Source organism: Pseudonaja textilis, chromosome 4, assembly GCF_049901715.1.
Source record: "Pseudonaja textilis isolate UNSWEBS1 chromosome 4, rPseTex1.2, whole genome shotgun sequence".
In the NCBI taxonomy this organism is placed as follows: domain Eukaryota; kingdom Metazoa; phylum Chordata; class Lepidosauria; order Squamata; family Elapidae; genus Pseudonaja; species Pseudonaja textilis.
The window spans coordinates 3,407,381-3,426,183 of record NC_141993.1 but is presented as its reverse complement, the minus strand read 5'-3'; the positions used below and the strand labels follow the sequence as shown (position 1 = coordinate 3,426,183).

Genomic DNA, 18,803 nt, shown 5'->3' with positions numbered 1-18,803 from the left:
GACGGTGGCAGACCACCCTGGGAGATTGAGAAAGCCACGGAGTGCAGCCAGGGTCAACTAGCCCCAGATAGGCCCGTATATCTGCCAAGACTCCAGGCCGGCTTTCTGGCCCCGAGCACATTCCCTGTTTTGCAAGGAAAAACAACTTCCGAGGACCCGAACAAAAAACCTTGAATTTTGCATGGTTCTCCATCAACGGCCGATAAATGGTACAAAAAGGCCCAGAATGACACCACAAACGTTTTGATGCCTATCTAAGCATAGAGCGCCTTCTGTTGAGACAGTTGGAGAACCTGACCCGCTCTGTGACGCCAGGCAGCTTGGGGGGGGGGGAAGGAGCCTTAGGTGTTTTTTGCAGATTTCAAACCACCAAGCCGTGAACGAAGGAGGCAGGTCTGTGCCCCCCAGGAGAGAGAGAGAGAGAGATGCAAGGCCGGATCTGGGGAGGTGGTCCTCCTCCTCTGAGCCTTTTTTAGGGAACTCCTCTCCACGGGAATGGCTGCTTTGGGCTGTTCCGGGAGTTGCAGGAAGAGCCTTCCTTGAAGATGCGCTCCAACGGGAAAGAGTCCGAGAACTCGGAGAAGCACCCGTTGTTTGGTCCCGGTGACCGGCCCAGAATCCACCTTGCTCAACCCCATCTCAGCAGAGCTACAAAAAGAACAGCTTCACGCAAACGTGCTTTTGATTCACAACAGTTTAATGGCATACTTCATTAGCGTCACAAACATTGGATTAACGTAAAAGACACCGGGGGTGAGGGGGGAGCAGCTTGATTGCATGACTTTGTATCAGTCAGGTCTTCCACAGACCCTTTCGGGACCCTGAGCAGATACCTTGTGTTAAGCACTAAAAAAAGGCAAACAGGTTTTTGAGAACGCAGCGGTTAATTCCCAGGGCAGCCGGAAAGACCAAATTAAAAGTGTACCTGTGCTAAGCCAAGAGCAATTAAAAAACAAAAAACGTTCATTTAAAAAAAAAAAAGTTAGTATCGCAACTTTTCAAAGTTGCCCCCACAAATGGTGGAAGCAGGTAAAAGTGGTATTCAAAAGTTCAGCATTAAAGTTTCTAAGGCTACTGTCAACCTGTCGGGGCGCTTATAATTCATAGCATGAGAGAAATAAAGATTTAAATTTTTGTTCTGCAGTACGAAGGATACAACTTGTACTTCGGACCGGGCTTTAAAACCACACGCGTTTCATCCACCCTGTGCTCAATTTCGCCCGCTCCCTTCCCATCCTAGTTCCCTTAACCAGGGTATCCTGACCGTTGCCAGGTGCCCCGTGCCAATCCATAGGGCATGCTGTCTTTCAGCTGAGAAGAGGGCATCTACATTATATAAAACACACAATTCAGAAGGGCCCTAATGGCTTCTTCGCAAGAGAGCTGGACCTCGTGAACGTGTTCTGCAAATATATTTAAAACGGGGAGCTGGAAAGAAGGGCTAGTGGTCTGTGCTCTGGATCAAATGTTGCCTCTCCCCACCTCCCACCCCAGCTAAAGGCCATCCTGTCAGAATTTATTTCAAAAAATACTGGCTTTGACATTTAACGGCTTTAGTGAGATGAGGTCGCAAACAGGCTCTTTCGCGTCCCAGACCAAGAGAAGCCAACAAGGGCACTTCTTGTTTTGAGGACTCCAAGGTCCACATTTTCTGCATTTCCCAACACCGGCTACATAACAGCTTTTAAAAGTGACGTTCGAAATCTGGAGAAGACAGGTGGTCAAAAACGCAGGAGAAGCGACAGGCTGCAGAGTCACTCATTCCAGGGTGTGCGATGATCAGCAGGAAAATCAAAGCGATCGTTTGGATCACGCTGCGGGGTGGGGTTTTTTTTTGTTTTTGTTTTTGTTTTAAACTTTTTTTCACATCTAGGAAACAAAAACCCAGAATTGGGGCGTCAGAATAAAAAACAGTTGCTAATCAGGGTCAACCAGTGAAGACTATTTCAAAAGCACAATATTTTCATTGATTGTAGTTAGCGGGGCGCTTTATGCAATCTCAATGTTTAGCCAGGCAAAAATTTGGCAAAAAAAAAATGGCAAAAATTAATGTTCACCCCATTAAACGGCACGCCCTAACCCAGTGGCCCCCAACCTTTTTTGAACCAGGGACCGGTTTCACGATTATTCTTCCACGCACCGGTACCCGAGTAACGCGAGACTCCACCGCCATCGGGAGGGCTCTTCGTTCGAAGCCACCACCCCCACCGCTTCAACGAAACTAAGGCGCACGCACCCAAACGCCGCTTTCCAACCGAAAACCCGGAAGCAACTGAAAATCCAGAAGTGCCGTCGAAACAAGATGGCGGCGCCCAAGCTTTGCAGCCCGGTAAAAAAATGATCCACGGACCAGTACCGGTCCGGGGACCGGTGGTTGGGGACCCCTGCCGTAACCCACATCACCACCCATGGGCATCAGCTTCTGGTTTCCAGTTAAGAGAAGTGTGCTATCCTGCACAACTGGAACGACAGCTATAGCCAGAGGCACGCCAAGCGTGGCTTGGTCAAAAGCTTCACGCGATTCATTCACACGTTCTCCCGTGACCCCAAATGAAGCCCGCTGGCTGAATTAGTATTACAATAAGATGTTCAAAATAAGCCTTTGAAATGAAAAAAAAAAAAAAAAAAGAGGACTGTGAACAGGCTAAAGCTTAGTTCTAACCTAGAACAGTGAGTGGCTGGTTATCTACCCAATCCCTGGTGGTCTCCAAAAGCGCACTGGGCTAGATCAGGTTCTCGCGGAAGCATCCCAAATTAGGTGTTTGTTAGACTAAGACGTTAGTCAAGACGCCAAAAAGCGACAATGCAACTGAGTGGACTTCCGTTTTGCGGAGAGGTTTTTACCTGTAAAGGCGTCTGATAGAGCCATTTTTCTCTATCTCCACTCAGCTTCATACAAAGAGGTCGCAAACGGCAGGAAGGCCTCTGTCCTGTAAGAAACAAAAAATGGGTTTCTGTGAGATGAGAAAATTTTACTGGTCTCAAGTCTTGTATTCCCAGATAAAACAGTGGGTAGCAGAACACCAAAGGAAGCATGTGAACTGCTTCTCCTCCCGGTGGAGGATCTTCTGACTTGGCACCTTTAAGGCGGGTGGACTTCAACTCCCAGAATTCCTCAGCCACAGCTGGCTGGGGAATTCTGGGAGCTGAAGTCCACCGAGCGCTTTCAGCAGGTTAAGGGACTGGGTGAGACTCCTTACATGCGCCTTCTTCCGTAGCAGCCATTTATCTTCCACGAGAGGCTGGCTGGAGAATTCTGTCTTTTGGGAGGACAAGATCCAGCTGTTGATGTTGAAAGGGTGGTGGAAGGGCACAAGCAGCTCCAGGAGGGAACCCTTGTGGCTCACCCCGGCCTCCTCTCGGGTCGCCTTCTCTTCGCCACCAGGGGAAGCTTTGACTTCTTGCTTGGCTAGCCAAGAGGACAATGAGATTGCCGGCAATTCCTTCAGAGGTTCTGCCACCTCCCGGACAGTGTCCTGTTTTGTGGCAGAGCCAGCCGAATCCCCGTCCGCTTGTCGAGAAGGGTGGAGCCAGATGTCCAGCACAGGCCGACGTCCCTGGGGTTCGAAGGCCTCTCCTCGCGGCACTCCGTTTTTATCCTTGCCTTCCTTCCTAAGGAGCCACTTGCACAGGGCTTCCTTTTCACAGTTCTCGTCACACGCACACTCAGAAAAACTGGAACACAGCTCGTTGGCTCTGCACAGATCCTCGACTCTGAAGGTGGGCTGCTGCAGAAGCCAGCTGTCGGCGTTCGGGGGCTTCCTCGCATCCAGGTGCTCGCTGAGGCATTTCAGATTGCCGAGATTTTCTATCTCTACCCCGGTAGCTTGAGCTCCGCGACAATGATTGCAAGAATCGGTTTTAGGGAGCCAATCGTTGGGGTTGTATTCCTCCCGGAAAGGCTTAAAACCCCATTTCCACTTCTCGTCAGAGGCGTTCTTGTGTTCGGGTTCAGAAGGCACAAGAAGCCATTCGGAAAGATCGCTGTCGTCTTGCTCGAAGAGCTCCAACTCGTCAATCTTCTCAATGGACAAAGTGGAAGCGACGGTAGAAGTGGAGCTCTTCCGTCGGCGGAGGTCCATCTCAGGAAGATCTCGCGGTTGGTTCTGCAAAAGCCAGTTCTCCAAGTTTTTCAGGTCTCCCCATGCTTTCTCCAAGTAAGACACTTCCGAAGGCTTGAAATCCTAAGGAGAAGATGACACCGCTGACATTTAGATCCGCCAAGGAAGCACTGCAGTATTGCAGGCTAACTCTACCCACAACCTGGAGTTTGGCCCTGACCGATAAAACGAGGACCCAGACTGTGAGTGGGGTGGGGTGAGCAATAATGCTTCTACATTGTTAACCGCTTAAGAGGGCTTCTTTTCGGAGATGGATGGATTGATTTGCTGTCCATCTTACCATGAAACCTTACAATCCTAACAATAGGAAGAAAGCACCAATATCTGGAGCCATTCCATCGGCATATCTTGGAAAATAAACCATTTGGCTATCTAATTTTCTCCTTCTCAGCCTGTTTGGGGCCTGCCTTTCCCATCCTGACTAGAAAACCTCGTTGTCTATCAATGGAGACAGTAGATAGCAATACCTGATTGGCCTCCTCCTCCTCCTCAGCCTGTGTTTTCAAGAGCCAGTCCTCCTGCTTAGAGCTAGGAACATAAGGCGTATGGCAGGCACCATCAGATTTGGTTCCAAGAAGCCAGTTAGAGAGAGGGTAGCCCAGCGTTCCATGGAAAGTTTTTGGCTAATAATCAAGAACAAACTGAAGGTCAGTTTAATCCCAGACAAAATATACACCTTCCCTCCCCGAGGATAGATAGAAAAAGCCTCCCGTAGCTCTATTGAGGAGAAAGTTTGGGTGTTTGTGCCAACAAAATTTTTTAGAATAATCCTTTCTTTAGACTTGAATTCTGAACAACCACCAGCCTACTTGGGTAACTGCTATGCACCTTAAGGGCTTAAATGATTTGCCCGCAGATCAAATGTATGTTCTCTTGTGGAGATTTTGTGCATTTTTAAATTTATCGATTTATATCCCACCTTTTCTCCCTACAAGTAACTCAAGGCAGGAAAACTATCTAACACACCTTCCTCCTCCTCTTTTTTCCATGACAATTACCTGGGAGGTGGGTTGGCCTGAGAGAGTGATTAGCCCAAGTCACCCAGATGACTTTCATCACTAAGGCAGGACTTGAACTCATGGTCTCTCAAGAGGTGTGGTGGCCCAGTGGATGGAATGCAGTATTGCAGGCTATTGCCAAGTGCTATTTTCTAACTCGGGGCCCTTATCCACTAGACCAAACCAAACTGACATTCCTAGCGAACAGCGAGAGAAGACTTAAGTTTAAAAACTCTGCTGCCAACCTCTAATTTCAGTCCCTCTAAACAAATCTGTGATTTACCTTTTCAAAACTAGCCATCACGGGACAGTTCTGCACAGCGATCCAAGGGGCGTAGTCTTCTTTATCGGAAGTCTGCTATTAAAGAAACAAAGCAAACATAAATTTAACTGCTCACACCTGTTTTGAAATAGCGGACGAGGTCACTTATCCGGGTTCTTGTGGAATCGGACTGGAAGGGCTGTGGTAGCGGTTTCAAGAGGGGGGGGGTCACTCTGAAAGAGCCTCTCCACAGAAGCCTCGGGGTTTGTTCAGGAACCGGGGTTTTAATTGCAGGTAGTCCTCGACTTACGACCCATAATTGAGCCCAAAGTCTCTGTTGCTAAAGGAGACAGTTTTGTCCCATTTTCCTGCCAGAGTTATTAAGTAACTCTGTTACTTAACAACTACAGTTGTTAAGCTAGTAACACGATTGACGGATGACATGACCGCAGGACACTGCGACCGCCGAAAACCCATAAGCCAAATGCCTGAATTTTGATCATGTGACCATGGAGAGAAAGAAACAGGGGAAACGGTCAGAAATGCTGAGGACCCTCTAGCCACGAGCACAACTTCTTAAGGTCAAAGGTACAAGTTTCCCATTAAAGTGGGTGGACTTTATACAACTGGCTTCCCTTGAGGGCGGTGGGGGGCTGTGGGGGGGGGGCGGCCATCAAGTTTTTGACACCTTGCTAAGCCACTGGTAGGGCTGGAATATTGCCACGTCCTAACAGTGGCACAACCTGTGAAAAGGTTGACAATCCTTGCATGGGGACCCGGCTCCTTTTTGCTCACCATGGTTCTAATGGAGCCAAACGAGGTGATCGCCTGGCGAAGGAATGCCACATCAGCCTCAAAGTTCAAGACGGACGTTTCTTCCGGCTGGAGAGTCAAACTGCCAAGACTTAGGGAAGAAGGCAAAAGTGAGGAATCCAGAAAGAAACCAAGGCGGTAAGCCATTTCCCAAACAAACCAAAAGTCAAGCAACGTTTATGCACAGAATGCGTATGTCTTCCAATCCACCCCACAGAGGTGACCAAGACCTCCAAAATAACCCTCTGGTTCATTTTGCGTGACAGAACCAGAAAGGCTGAGGTCACGGTCCACAATGATGTGGGGAAACGACCAGGGTAAAGAAAACAGCGGCCATTCCAAATCTCTCGGAGGGCTGCTCACCTCTCAAAACACGCCGACATCTGACTGGTGAGATCGCCGCTTTGAGGCTGTTCCAGCTGGCGGATGAGGCTGCTGAATTGTCCCAACAACTGGAAATTAAACAAAAATACGTGACCTCACTAGGAACAGGGTTCAGGTACGAAGCTGCGGCCTTGGGCCGCAAAAACAAACAGCGCACAAGGTCAGGGCGAAGTTCCCGTAATTCTGGACGCAGGAAGGGAATCCGGAGGCCCCTCAGCCCTTACCCAGCAGAGCTGCTGTGCTTGTTGCTGCAGAGCCTCTGCCTTCAGCTGCTGAACAAGGTCAACCTGTTCCAACAACCAAACTTCGCGGCTTCGCAGGCATTCCAGGTGGCGACTGATGCAACTGTGAACTTCAGCTTTCACCTTTTTAAAACGAGAAAAGAAAAGCCACCTCTTAGCGTTCTCGTCCCAAAGATGCTTTCCCCAAAAGGCAACTGGACGTCCTTGGACCCGAATTGAAGAAGCTTCTTGGATGAGAATGTTTTCAAAGAAGGGGGGAGAGAGAAAGCACCTTTGGGACGAGAATTGGAGAACTGAGAAATCTCCCATAAAACACCTCTATAATTCTATCCCTCCGATTCAAGTCTCTCACCCCTCCTGTTCCTATCCTCCCCACATTCTCCCGTTCAGGCAGGGTTGGGTCCCCACCCGGCGGCAGGAAGGGATCCTGAGGGGCGGGACTCCATCCAGCCACCCAGATCCCTAACGGCCCTCTCACCAGGAAGAGGAATTAAAAGGCTTGGAAAGGGATGGGCGCTATTTCACACAGGGACTTTAAGCAAGGAATTCCGAATTTCCCCCGCCCCCCCGGAGTTAATCATTGTTCACCGTGAACCTTTGTTCTTAAAGGTGCTGGGATTGAGAAACTGAGCTGTGGGGAAATATCGCACTTGTTCCCTTATGCGGGAATTTAACCCAATAAGAGCAGGTATGCTTTAAAAATGGCAGTGTGCCTAAAACGAAAGATACTCTATCTTGATGACCGGTTAGATGGCAACTAGCTAAATGATCTTAACTGACTTAAGAGAAAACCTATCGGGGTCAAACCTGGTGAGCATGTTGGTGGGATCCCACGAGTCAATCCCGGCGTTAACGGGCCGGAGTCCTAATCTGCAGCCCCCAAGAAAACTGCCTGGGTGCATCCACCCTGTCTCCAGAAGCTGAGCTCAGCTCAATTCTTTTTATCTTCACAACCCTGCTGGACGATTCCGTACGTCCACGGGTGGTGAAAGTTAAGACACACCCCAGCTCTCTCGTGAATGCTCTTGGTTTTCCAGGCTAGACAAGTTCGGCAGCCAAGCCATTTTAAGCAAGGGTTTCCCCCCTTGTTAGAACCGCAAAGGGGTGCTTCTTTCGAAACCCGTTCCAAGTACCTCTTTCCAGTTGTCTCTGACTTGCTGTTCGGCTTTGACAATTTCAGCAAACGCCACTTCCAGGTCTTTTTTGGCCTGCAGGCACTTCCTCAAGGATTCCATGTTGCCAAGGCTTCCATTTCTCTCTTGGAAAGGGATCATCCTGGACGGTTCTGGAACAGGGAGAGAAAGAACCCACCTCAGAATCTGTGCTATGTCCTAGCCCAGAGGTGGGCAACTATGGCCCCTTTATGACTTGTGTGGACTTCAACTCCCAAAATTCCTGACCTAGCATGGCTTGCTCAGGAATTCTGGGAGTTGAAGTCCATAATTCATAAAAGGGCCATAGTTGCCCACCCCTGTCCTAGCCCAATGTTGGGACTATCATGGAGTCTCTCCCAGCCCTGGGGGCCCAGCAGTTAGAACGCAGTATTGCAGGCTAATCCTGCCCACGGCCAGCAGTTCGATCCTGACCGGCTCAAGGTTGATTCAGCCTTCCATCCTTCTGAAGTCGGTAAAATGAGGACCCAGATTGTTGGTTGGGGGGGGGGGGCGCAAGAGGCTGACTCTGTAAACCACTTACAGTGGGCTACAAAGCACTGTGAAGCGGTATATAAGTCTAAGTGCTATTGCTATTTCACTTTTCAGAGCTGATTTGCCAATTTGGGGCCCTCAAAATTCACACACATCTTCACTGGTGATTTTTTTTTTTCCCCTGATTTTTTTTAAGTCTACTGGCAAATACCTTCGGCACTGCTAATTCTTATGCCAATACGGTCTCTTTAACACCTGGCTCGTGTTGGAAGCTCACCTAGCAGCGTGCGTCAGTTACCTGCAAGCTTTGCACTAAGCCCCCGCCCCCCCCACTCACACGGGTGGATTTTAAACTTTACACTGCAGGCATTTTGGGGCTTGTTTATTCAAGTTCTGCCCCTGCTTCCCTACAGGTGTTGAACTGACATTTCCTACAGTAGCTTTTGGATGGAAGCCCACCGCTCTGAAACCTCCTTTAATTCACAGAACTGTGCAATCTCAGGTAGCAGAGAGGAGAGGAGGGGCTATCCCCCTCTCCCTAATTAAGGCGTCCCACACCCAAAATAAGTATTCAGAACAGGATCCTGTCCATTTCCTGATTACACAAAAGTTTTCAGTAGCTAAACTGCTGCTTCTGGACTATAGTTCATACGAATAGTAAATGAGGACAAATACCCCCCCAAAAAAACAAACTGGGGAATAGCTCCAGTCTAAAACGAAATCATATTCTGCAACCCTAGCGAAGCTAAACTTGAAGGCTAAGTCAAATGACCCCGTCCATAACTTATTTAACTGAAGGTTCACCTGTAATCGAAGTGCCAAGCCCAAATCAATAAATCCAGGAACACAGAAATAAAACCTCTACAACTTGAGTGTAAAAGAGCAAAGCAAACAGCAACAAAACAAACAAACCAAAAGCAACAGAAGGCTATCAAAATAAACCAATCCCAGAAAACTGGCTTAAAAAAAGGTGAATTAAGTTTTAAGAAGTGCCATGCAGCCCACTCTGGAGAAGGCAAGATTAATATCCTCTGGTTTTATTGGGCTGTATATCTTTCCAATTGAATTAACTTAATGAATGCAAAGCCCATTCCGTACTAGCGCTGATGATTTTACCTAGTTTGATAATGAAACGTCTACAAGAAAACAACCGAGTTCAGAGAGCACCAAAGACCCTTCAAAATAATGTTAAGGTCCTATCTGCTCCTTCAGTGGTGTTCAGTGCAGAATTTAGGCACTAGTTTGACTCCAATGCTCTCCGTGATCAATTCAGGATTATACTTTTCTGCCCATAACTGGAAATACCTTCTTACATGTTTTGTAAGTCAAATTCTGCTGTGCGCAGAAGCCTTGCAAAATCCCCGTCCTACAAACCCATCGGTTCCCTTAAAAAGCCTTCACAGTTAAAGGAGGTTTGGTTACCCGATCGCAGCCGGGGGGCAAAGCAGGCAGCTAGCGAAGAAGTAACTTCTACAACCTCCATTTCCCTTTAGCCAACCTCCAGAGTCGGGAATGATTCCTGCTTTATTCCTTCCTGCGAAGGCTGCCAAGTCACTCTTTCCCCCCCCCCCCCGACTCCCCCTGGTTTTCCTGCCTACCTCGGTTTCTGTTCCAGAGGACGGGAAAGCAGCCGGCCGCCTTCTGCAGCAGCACCAGCAGCCCACAAGACAGCGATCAGCAGCCCCAGCCTGCTTTAAACCTGCCTGCCAGCTCACATTTCAGGCCCAGCCCTGGCTTGGCCTCGCCTCCTAAAGCCCACGTGGCCATGCCGCCACAGCTGGAGCCCAGACTTGCACGTCCGCCCTTCCCCCTTGTCTGTGGAGAACAGCAGGAGGAAGAGGAGGAGGAGGAGGGAAGAAGACTGAAAACTGCCCAGCAACATCCCAGAAAGGAAGATGGGCCCAGAGAGGCCGCTTGAGGAAGGAACGGGAGGCCAAGGGGAATTGCTGCAAACCGCGCGAGAAATGCACACTTGGTAGAAGAAGCTGCTATTTTGCATCTTGGTGCGCTGTGAAGACCACCTTAGTAGCACGGCTGTATTATTATCATTATCATTATCGTTGTTGTTGTGTTGTTATTGTTGTTATTTCTACTACTACTATTTAACCTTCCATTCGATTCACAGTCTAGAACTGGTAAAACCTTAACAGTCCAACAGGTCCTGACCGAGGACCTAAAAGAGCCGCTTCAGGTTCCGCCTGAACCCACAGGCGGCAGTTCTGAGGAAGGTGGGTGGGGAGGTTTCCGCCCCCCGCCCCCCACCCCCCCAAAAAGCTAAAGGATATTATTCAGGTCTGGTCGGTTCAGGGCTTCCCTGCCTGCGGGGGTGTCGCTCCAGGGGCTCCTCCTATGTGCTACTGGGGCAGCCATTGGCTTCTTCCTCCAGCCTCGCTCAACTTCAACTTGCAAATCCTGGCGGTTTCCTTATTTTTTCCTCTCTCTCTCTCCCTTCCCCCCCCTCCCACCCGCCCCCCCGATTAACGGAGCCGCCCATGACCCCTTCTCCCCTTTCCACAGTAGCCCTGCCCAGGTGCATTGTGGGTGCCTGGCCTGCTTGGATCCGGAAGCCCCGCCGGATCTCGGCCTGTTGTTGTTGTCCTCTTCCTTACTCCTCTCCTCCGATTACATTGTCGTCACAGGCAGTTCTCGACTTACGACGGCACTGTAAAACGGGGTTTATGACCGTTTTTTTCACGGTAACGACTTTTGCAGCACCCCCCACCGTCACATGATCCAATTTGGGACGCTCGGCAACTGACTCCTATTTACGACGGTCGCAGCAGTGTCGTCCCCCCCAGGGGTCACGTGATCCCCTTTTGCGACCTTCTGACAAGCAGAGTCCCGGGGGCGGGGTGGGGGAAAGCCAGATTCTTTTAAGAGCTTATCAGCTAAAGGGATTCAACTCGCCAGCCACGGCAGGAAAGATCTTCAAATGTTTCCCACTCAGCAGCAGAAATTCTGGGCTCAATTGCAGTCATAAGTCAAGGACTACCTGTGTTAGGACTGCCATGGTTCTCTTGCCTTTTGCACGGGAGGCTCAGTCCTTGTCTGCGCCAAAGAAAGCCAGGGTTAAAAGGAGGGTGGATTTTCCAACCAGACCCCCCCCCCCAGCACCAGGGACCCACCCACGCCCACCCTGGGGCCTGGGAAAAAACCTCCAGCCCCCCCATCCTTCCAGACCAAGGGGAACCGTAGGCCTTGCCTCGCCGCCCAGCCTCTCCTCTCAGCCAAGACCGCAGGGGAAGGAGGAGGGCCTCCTCGTGGAACAGCCTCCAAACAGGTTGTACCAGCTGCAGCAGCAGCCTTTCCACTTGTTCCAAGTCAATTCAGCAGCCTTCTGCAATTGACTGATGGCAAATGTGTCAATGCCTCTGGTGTTCAAGTGGGGCTCCACTTGTTTTGGGACTGCTCCCAAGGCGCTGCTGCTCTCCTCTTCCTCCTCCTTATTACTACTACTACTACTACTACTACTATTATTATTATTGTTGTTATTATTATTATTATAATTATTATTATCTGAGGCCGTCTCCCAAGCTTCCTAAGTCAAAGACAATTGTTGTGAAGATTGCTGCCCTGGCAATTTTCCTAACTTCCTCCAGAGGTTGGGACGGCTCCTTCCGACTGTTTGTTCGGCCTGCAGGGCCCATCTCAACCCCACGCTTCATTGCGCAATATCTTTTGCTTAATCCCAAACCAGAAAGGTACAAAGGGATTAGCGCTTGTTCCATATTCACTTGGCAAACAATTAGGTGCCCCGTGAAGTGCTGTGGTCTGCTGAAAGGACCCGGCCTTAAATCCAGCCATTTAATCCCTTTTCTCGAGGAAACCTCATTCATTAAGTGCTGTTATCTATTCACAGGCAGCGAGGCAGCAAAGGGAGGAGTCCTGGGGCATATTTACTGCTTCTATTTTTCAGCAGGAAAATCTTGTTCGCGGCTGCTTTCTGGGAAATTTCTTTAGAAATTTCTACTTTCTTCCACTTCCTCCTGCCTGTTTCCACTAAATTCAATCTCAGACACAGATTTATACCTATGCAAATAAGAGGCCTGTCACTTGTTCAAGACTGCTAGGTGTTGCTTTGGCAGTCCTCAACTTAACAGCAGTTTGTTTGGTGACTGTTCAAAGTTACAACGGCACTGAAAAAAAATGACTCATGGCCATTTTTCAAACTTATGACCATTGCAGCATCCCCACGATCATGTGATCAAAGTCCAGACCCTTGGCAACTGGCTCATAGTTATGACGGTCACAGTGTCCCAGAGGGGTCGTGTCATCCCTTTTTGGGACCTTCTGACAAACAAAGTCAATGGGGAAGCCAGTTTCACTTAACAACTGTGTCACTAGCTGAACAAGTGCAGTGATTCACTCAGCAAATGTGGCAAGAAGGGTTGTAAAATGGGGAAAAATTCATTGAACAACTATCTTGCTTAGCAACGGAAATTTTGGGCTCAATCGTGGTCATAAGCCAAAGTATCCTGTGTGTGTGTGCGCGCGCGCATGCGTGTGTGTGTGTGTGTGCGTGTGTGTGTGTGTATCACCCTTGGCATTTACCCTTGGCACAAAGGTAACCATAAACACTTTTTGTAATCTGTATAAATGTAAAATTAATTGTTTCCAAGAGTCACAATATATAATTGATGCCTGTCAATTGTATTTGGAATTTGACCACACTGGTTCAAATTCCAAGCGGGGAGAAAGACATTGGGAACATGGAGGCTGGTTGGAAAGATGGTTTATTGATAGACAGGACCACATGCAGTTGAGAGAGAGGGTTATACTCTCTCTTGGGATTTGAACTTCAGCTTCCTGTTCCTGTGCAAGCACATGTATTCTATTGGCTGCTGTCAGACTCCCACGAGGCTATGTTTGAGATAAGTTTGGTTGAACCTTGCTGGGTGATGCAGTGTCTGGCCCTGCTGCTAGATAATCCTATCATGTCCTGGAGGGTCATGCCTTAATCCCATCACCCTGGAGCTGGAGTCTTTTGTCTTGTCGATAGGCTGCCCAGTCCTTCTCAATGGGCACCAAAGTATCTGCTGGGGGCAGGGAACTGGGTTCCCTTTAAGATTTTTATTTCTCTTGTAGGGGAAATATTTTACCCTGCCTTTTTAAATATCTCCTAAAATATTTCATTCTTCTAGGAGAGAGGTGGGTGCTAATTTCCTTCAACAATGAATAAGGCAATGATATGTCAGATTAGGCAGGTCACTGATAAAAAGTGACTACCAAAGACCCTATAAGAAATGCTTTTTAGTTGTCATGCAGGGAGCAAAATGGCTTCATTTGAAAAAAAAAAACAAAACCTCAAATTATTTTTAACACCAGCAAAATTCCAGCTTCTTTTTAAATCTCATATCTGAAGCCTAAAAAGTCAGAGATAAGGGAACCAAACAAAAAAAAAAAATTTAAAGGCCTCTCTGTACACTTCATCCCACCCACCCCTAAGAACTGTGTTTGTGACTCATAATAACCTACAGAAGAGGAACTTCTGCAAGACTGCATTTTTGCAGCTGAAAATCCACCATTTTAAAATAAAGTTTCTGGCAGGCCTTTTCTGGTTCATCAGTGTGTCATCATCCAAGATCCTAGCTTGCCTACTGTTCTTTTGAGGTTTAATGTGAATGCTTATATTCTCTAAGGAGAACCTGACATGCCTTTTTTTTTCATCAAAGCACAAAATTGCTTTAAAAGAAGGAACTGGCAATCATACAATTACTACATGTTTGCAATTTAGCAAATCTAAATTCCCAGCACATTACTGTAAATTTAAACACTTATTCCTGTGCAACTTTTCATATTCAGCTCCGTGATCCTGCCAGGTAGATTACACCAGATACAAAATTGGTCAATCCAATTAGCACTGTGGCTAATTAGGAATGGGCCTTGAAACTGGAAGCAGAGTAAATGCAATTTAATATTTTACAAGCTTGCCTGGGGTACAGAGACTCACGCAATAATTTTTCACCAGGAAAAAAAGGAGAAGGGGAAATGGGGCAGGGGAGATTTGGTTTTTCAAACCTCCTTGCAATCTAGAATAGAATAAGATATAGGATAGGATATAGGATAGGAAATAATAAGAATAAGAATAAGAATAAGAATAAGAGAAGAAAAGAAAAGAAAAGAAAAGAAAAGAAAAGAAAAGAAAAGAAAAGAAAAGAAAAGAAAAGGAAAGGAAAGGAAAGGAAAGGAAAGGAATAGAATAGATTAGAATAGAATAGAATAGAATAGAATAGAATTCTTTATTGGCCAAATCTTTATTGGCCAAGTGGTTGGGACACCTAAGGAATTTGTCTTGGTGCAAAAGCTTTCAGTGTACATAAAAGAAAAGATACATTCGTCAAGGTCTGTCATTTCTCACCTCAACAAGGAAACATGCCAGAGATTTTCCAGGAATCCAAGATCCTAGCTTGCCTACCGTTCTTTTGAGGTTTAATGTGAGTGCTTGTATTCTCTTAAGAAGAATGTGCAAATTGAGTGCTCCACTAACAAAACAGTAGAAGGGGCAGAATTTCCATACTAATCAAAAGTGGAAAGGTTGATCTTAATTACTGGGAAAGCAATTAAGGAGGGAACATTAGCAGGGAGCCAGGCCAAGATGGAAAATGGGAGTCACAATAACATCATGCTACCTTGCCCTAAGCATAATCTCGTGGCTCTTCAACTTTAAAAAAGAAAGAAAGAAAGGAGAACCAGCAAATCTCACACCACCTTCAAAACAAATAAAGTCCAGAAAGCACACTGACCACATAAACACACAATTATGTTCTTACAGGACCATTAGGTGGCTGACTTTATGACTCTTAAGCTCTATGCAGAGGCCAAAGTCAAAACAGCCTCATTCTATTTTTGACCCCTGTTAATTCTGCATACAAGGGAGAAAAATATCAAGTGAATAAATAAAAGCTGTAACTAAAGCCTCCAGGATTACCCATAAAACTGAAGGTTATTCTCCAAAACAAGTCTCTGTAAACAGTTCACACCAATTATGTGCTGAGTTAACACCATTTGCCCTTGCAGCCCAAGAGAAGGCTGCACAGTCATGTCTGTTATTATCAAAACAAATTCAAACAGAGAAACACATACGTGACCTTCTTCTCTTCTAGTTCTAAGAGATTTACACTCTGAAAATGGTTATTCTGCCTTAACCTTTAAGGCCCTCTAGTCTAGTCCCTGCTCAACAGGCAGGAGATCCTAGACCACATAGATCCCAGTTCATGAAAAAACCGAGAGAATACAATCCTTTCACAAAAAATGACCGTTTCCTTTCTTGAAACTGATATGAATCAACGCAAAGCTTCCGGGTTCTTTAGGCATAAGAGAATTTCACAGCATTTGGTGAAGAAGGCAGGCGAGTGGTGGAGAAAGCCAACGTCCAAAAGGCGCAGGGGGGGAAGCCACATTTCCACATGCGGATAACCCAGGTTAGTTTCAGGACTTGCAAGCCAGGAAAAAGAAGGCCGAAGTTGATGCATTCTGCCCTGCAACTGAGAGGCCCAGGCTGGACTTGGCCCTACAATGGGGATCGCCTCCCCCCTCCCCCCCCCCACACGAAAAATGCTAATTTTAGCTGCTTCTCTTCCCCCCCCCGCCCCTCCTTCCTTTTTTTTCCTGGCACCAGATGCAACTCCGACCTGGGATGACCCGGTTAAGAGCAAAGAGCAATAAAGATGGGACCAAAAAGATGAAATGCGTGCATCAAGAAAATGACCTTTTACAAACCAGAACTGCCTGTAATACGTGTATATATGTCGGAAGAAGCCTGCACTGTTTCTCCGTGCCACAGAATATATTGGTGTGTGTGTGTGTGTGTGTGTGTGTGTGTGTGCATATATGCATATATATATATATATATACATATGCATAAAATTCAAAGTTATATATATATATATATGCATATATATATATATATATATATATATATAATATGCATATATATATATAACTTAATTTATATATATATATATATATATATATATATATATATATATATATATTATATTATATTATATTATATATATATATATATACACACACACACACACACACACACCAATATATATGCATAACTTTGAATTTATTCCGCCATGTCCATGGAGGGCCTAACTGGAGGGGAAGACCCTCAGAGGGCTGAAGGCAACCAAGTTTCATTTCAACGTTATGCCGATTAGTGTGCATTTAAAGCCCCCATAAAGTTACTCTATTTTCTGTTCTACATTCTCCCGTATTTTATATTTTCTGTTCTATGTTCTATTCCTAATTTCTATATTCTTACAAGCCTATATTCCATAGGCCCTGATTCTGTATTCTCTTTCTGTTCTGTCCTCCCCGGGGAAGGAGGAATTGCTGCATCTTGCACGTAGGGATGGAAGGGGAGGCAACCCGGGTCCGGGCCCAGCCCGCCTCCTTCAGATCCTTCGGGTCTTTTCCGGGGTTTCATTGAACGTCGAGCCAAAGGAGGGGGGGCTCTGCGAAGGGGTCCCCCCCCCCCCACACACACACCCGGGGCCTTTCCAGAGGGGGGGGAGGAGAGAGCGCTCTAAATTGCCGAGCTGCGGCGTTGTGACACGTGTCGGCCCTTCCCACGTGCAGTGACATATAACTGGGAACACGCGCGTCCCGGGCTTAGAGGGGGGAGGTGTGGTGGGGAGAAGCCAGGGCCCGCGAGGCGGCCGGCCTCCACTCACCCGTCGGGCGGCGATCAGAGCTGCGACCCTCCACCGAGGCTCCAGGAAAAAAGAAAGAGGCCTCCCCGGTCCCGCGGCCCAGCCTCGCGAGAGTTCCCGGGAGGAGGCCGCGGAGTGGTCTCGCGAGGTTTCCAAGGAGACATGCGTAGTGGCGCTCGGTGAAGCCGAGCCAGGAGTTGGCGGGGGGGGGGGGGAAGCGTCTCTCCTCAAGCAAAAACGGTAGTGGGGGGCTGGCTGGCTTTCAGGGCGCCCCCAAGAGTGGGGAGCGGCCACTTCCACGGGGAGAGGGGTTTGGGTGGGGAGGGGGCTCCCAAGGGGCGGTTTTTGGCTGGCCTCAGAAAGCTGAAGGGGTTGGGGGCGGATAGGGCTTGGAGAGGAGACCACCCGGAAATATTACGGCTTTTCTTTAACCCGCATTTAGCATCCTATGCATTGTAGGTACGGTCCAAAGCAGCTTTAACTTTGGTCGTCCTGTTTTATTACCCCGTTACTTATTTTCCCCTCCCTGTTATTATTATATTGTTTTTTTTTTAAAAAAAAACCCTTTGTTTTTACAACCCTGTCATTTATTTATTTATTTATTGGGTTTATATTGCCACCTATTCGCCCAATGGCGACTCAAGGTGGCTTTACACAATGTAAACCCATATTTAAAATAAAAATAATATTTTTTAAAAAAAAAATCAATAAAAAAAACTAACAAAAAGAATACAACAAATGAATAACGTACAATAGAATAAAATCTGGAAAAATAAAAAATAACACCCACCCCCAACTCCCACCCCATCCGCTGCCCCGGCAACAGCGGGTCACTCCATGAGCCATTGGATGGGGCTCCATCCCGCTCTGGGTTCCCCCAGCCCGATGGCCGAACCAGGCGTTCTTCAGAGCCTTCCGGAAGAGTAATAGAGACTGAGATCCATTCTAATCTCTGGTGATCATGATATTCCGGAGAGAGGGAGCCACCACGGAGAAGGCCCTTCCTTCTGGGTCCCCCCCCCCCCCAGGTGTATCTCCCTTGGGGATGGGACCTGCAGCATTCCCTGCTTCCCTGCTCTGGGGGGGTCGGGTGGATGTAACCATCAGGAGACGGTTATCCCTCAGATCACCTGAGGTCCTAAGCCACAAAGGGCTTTAAAGGAGACAACCGGCACCTTGAATTGCATCCGGAAGCAAATCGGCAACCAATGCAGCTCCCGCGGGAGAGGCGACACATGTGCACACCGGGGTTTGCACAAAACCATGCGGGGCCTCTGCATTTTGCACCAACTGGAGGTTCCAGATGCTTTCAGGCACAGCCCCATGTAGAGCGCATTGCAATCATCAAGACCGGCCATCCGAGCCCTTCCAAGCAATGAATAGGATTACATTTAAACTGAATAGAGGTCGGCTTTGCAAGCCAATGAAGCTTCAAAGAACCACCAGTTGCTGCAGCCAGTGGGCAACTCTGTAACTGTCCTATTCAAACCATTCTGTGTCTATGTGGCAAGGCATATATCCTTTAACTTGAAGGGGAATATGTTCCTGGAGCACCTTTCCATGTAAATTCTCTCCATTGCACATGTGTGTGATTTCCATCGTCCGTCCAGAATCCCAGGTGGCTTTTAAAAGTCAGTGTCTCGTTTTACATTTAATGCCACAGCTTCAAGGACT

The 18,803-nt window shown here is 47.6% G+C and overlaps 1 protein-coding gene across 1 annotated transcript; it reads right to left on the bottom strand.

Moving 5' to 3' along the window:
• Window positions 1-676: 676 nt before the first annotated feature.
• NCOA4 (nuclear receptor coactivator 4) lies at window positions 677-17,251 on the bottom strand. Its single transcript, XM_026714522.2, is given in 11 exon segments — window positions 677-1,869; window positions 2,845-2,900; window positions 2,903-2,930; window positions 3,201-4,184; window positions 4,589-4,744; window positions 5,403-5,477; window positions 6,177-6,285; window positions 6,558-6,646; window positions 6,803-6,943; window positions 7,954-8,105; window positions 17,151-17,251. Coding segments are annotated over 10 exon segments (1,785 nt in total). The 5' UTR covers window positions 8,095-8,105; window positions 17,151-17,251; the 3' UTR covers window positions 677-1,863.
• Between the last annotated feature and the right edge of the window lie 1,552 nt (window positions 17,252-18,803).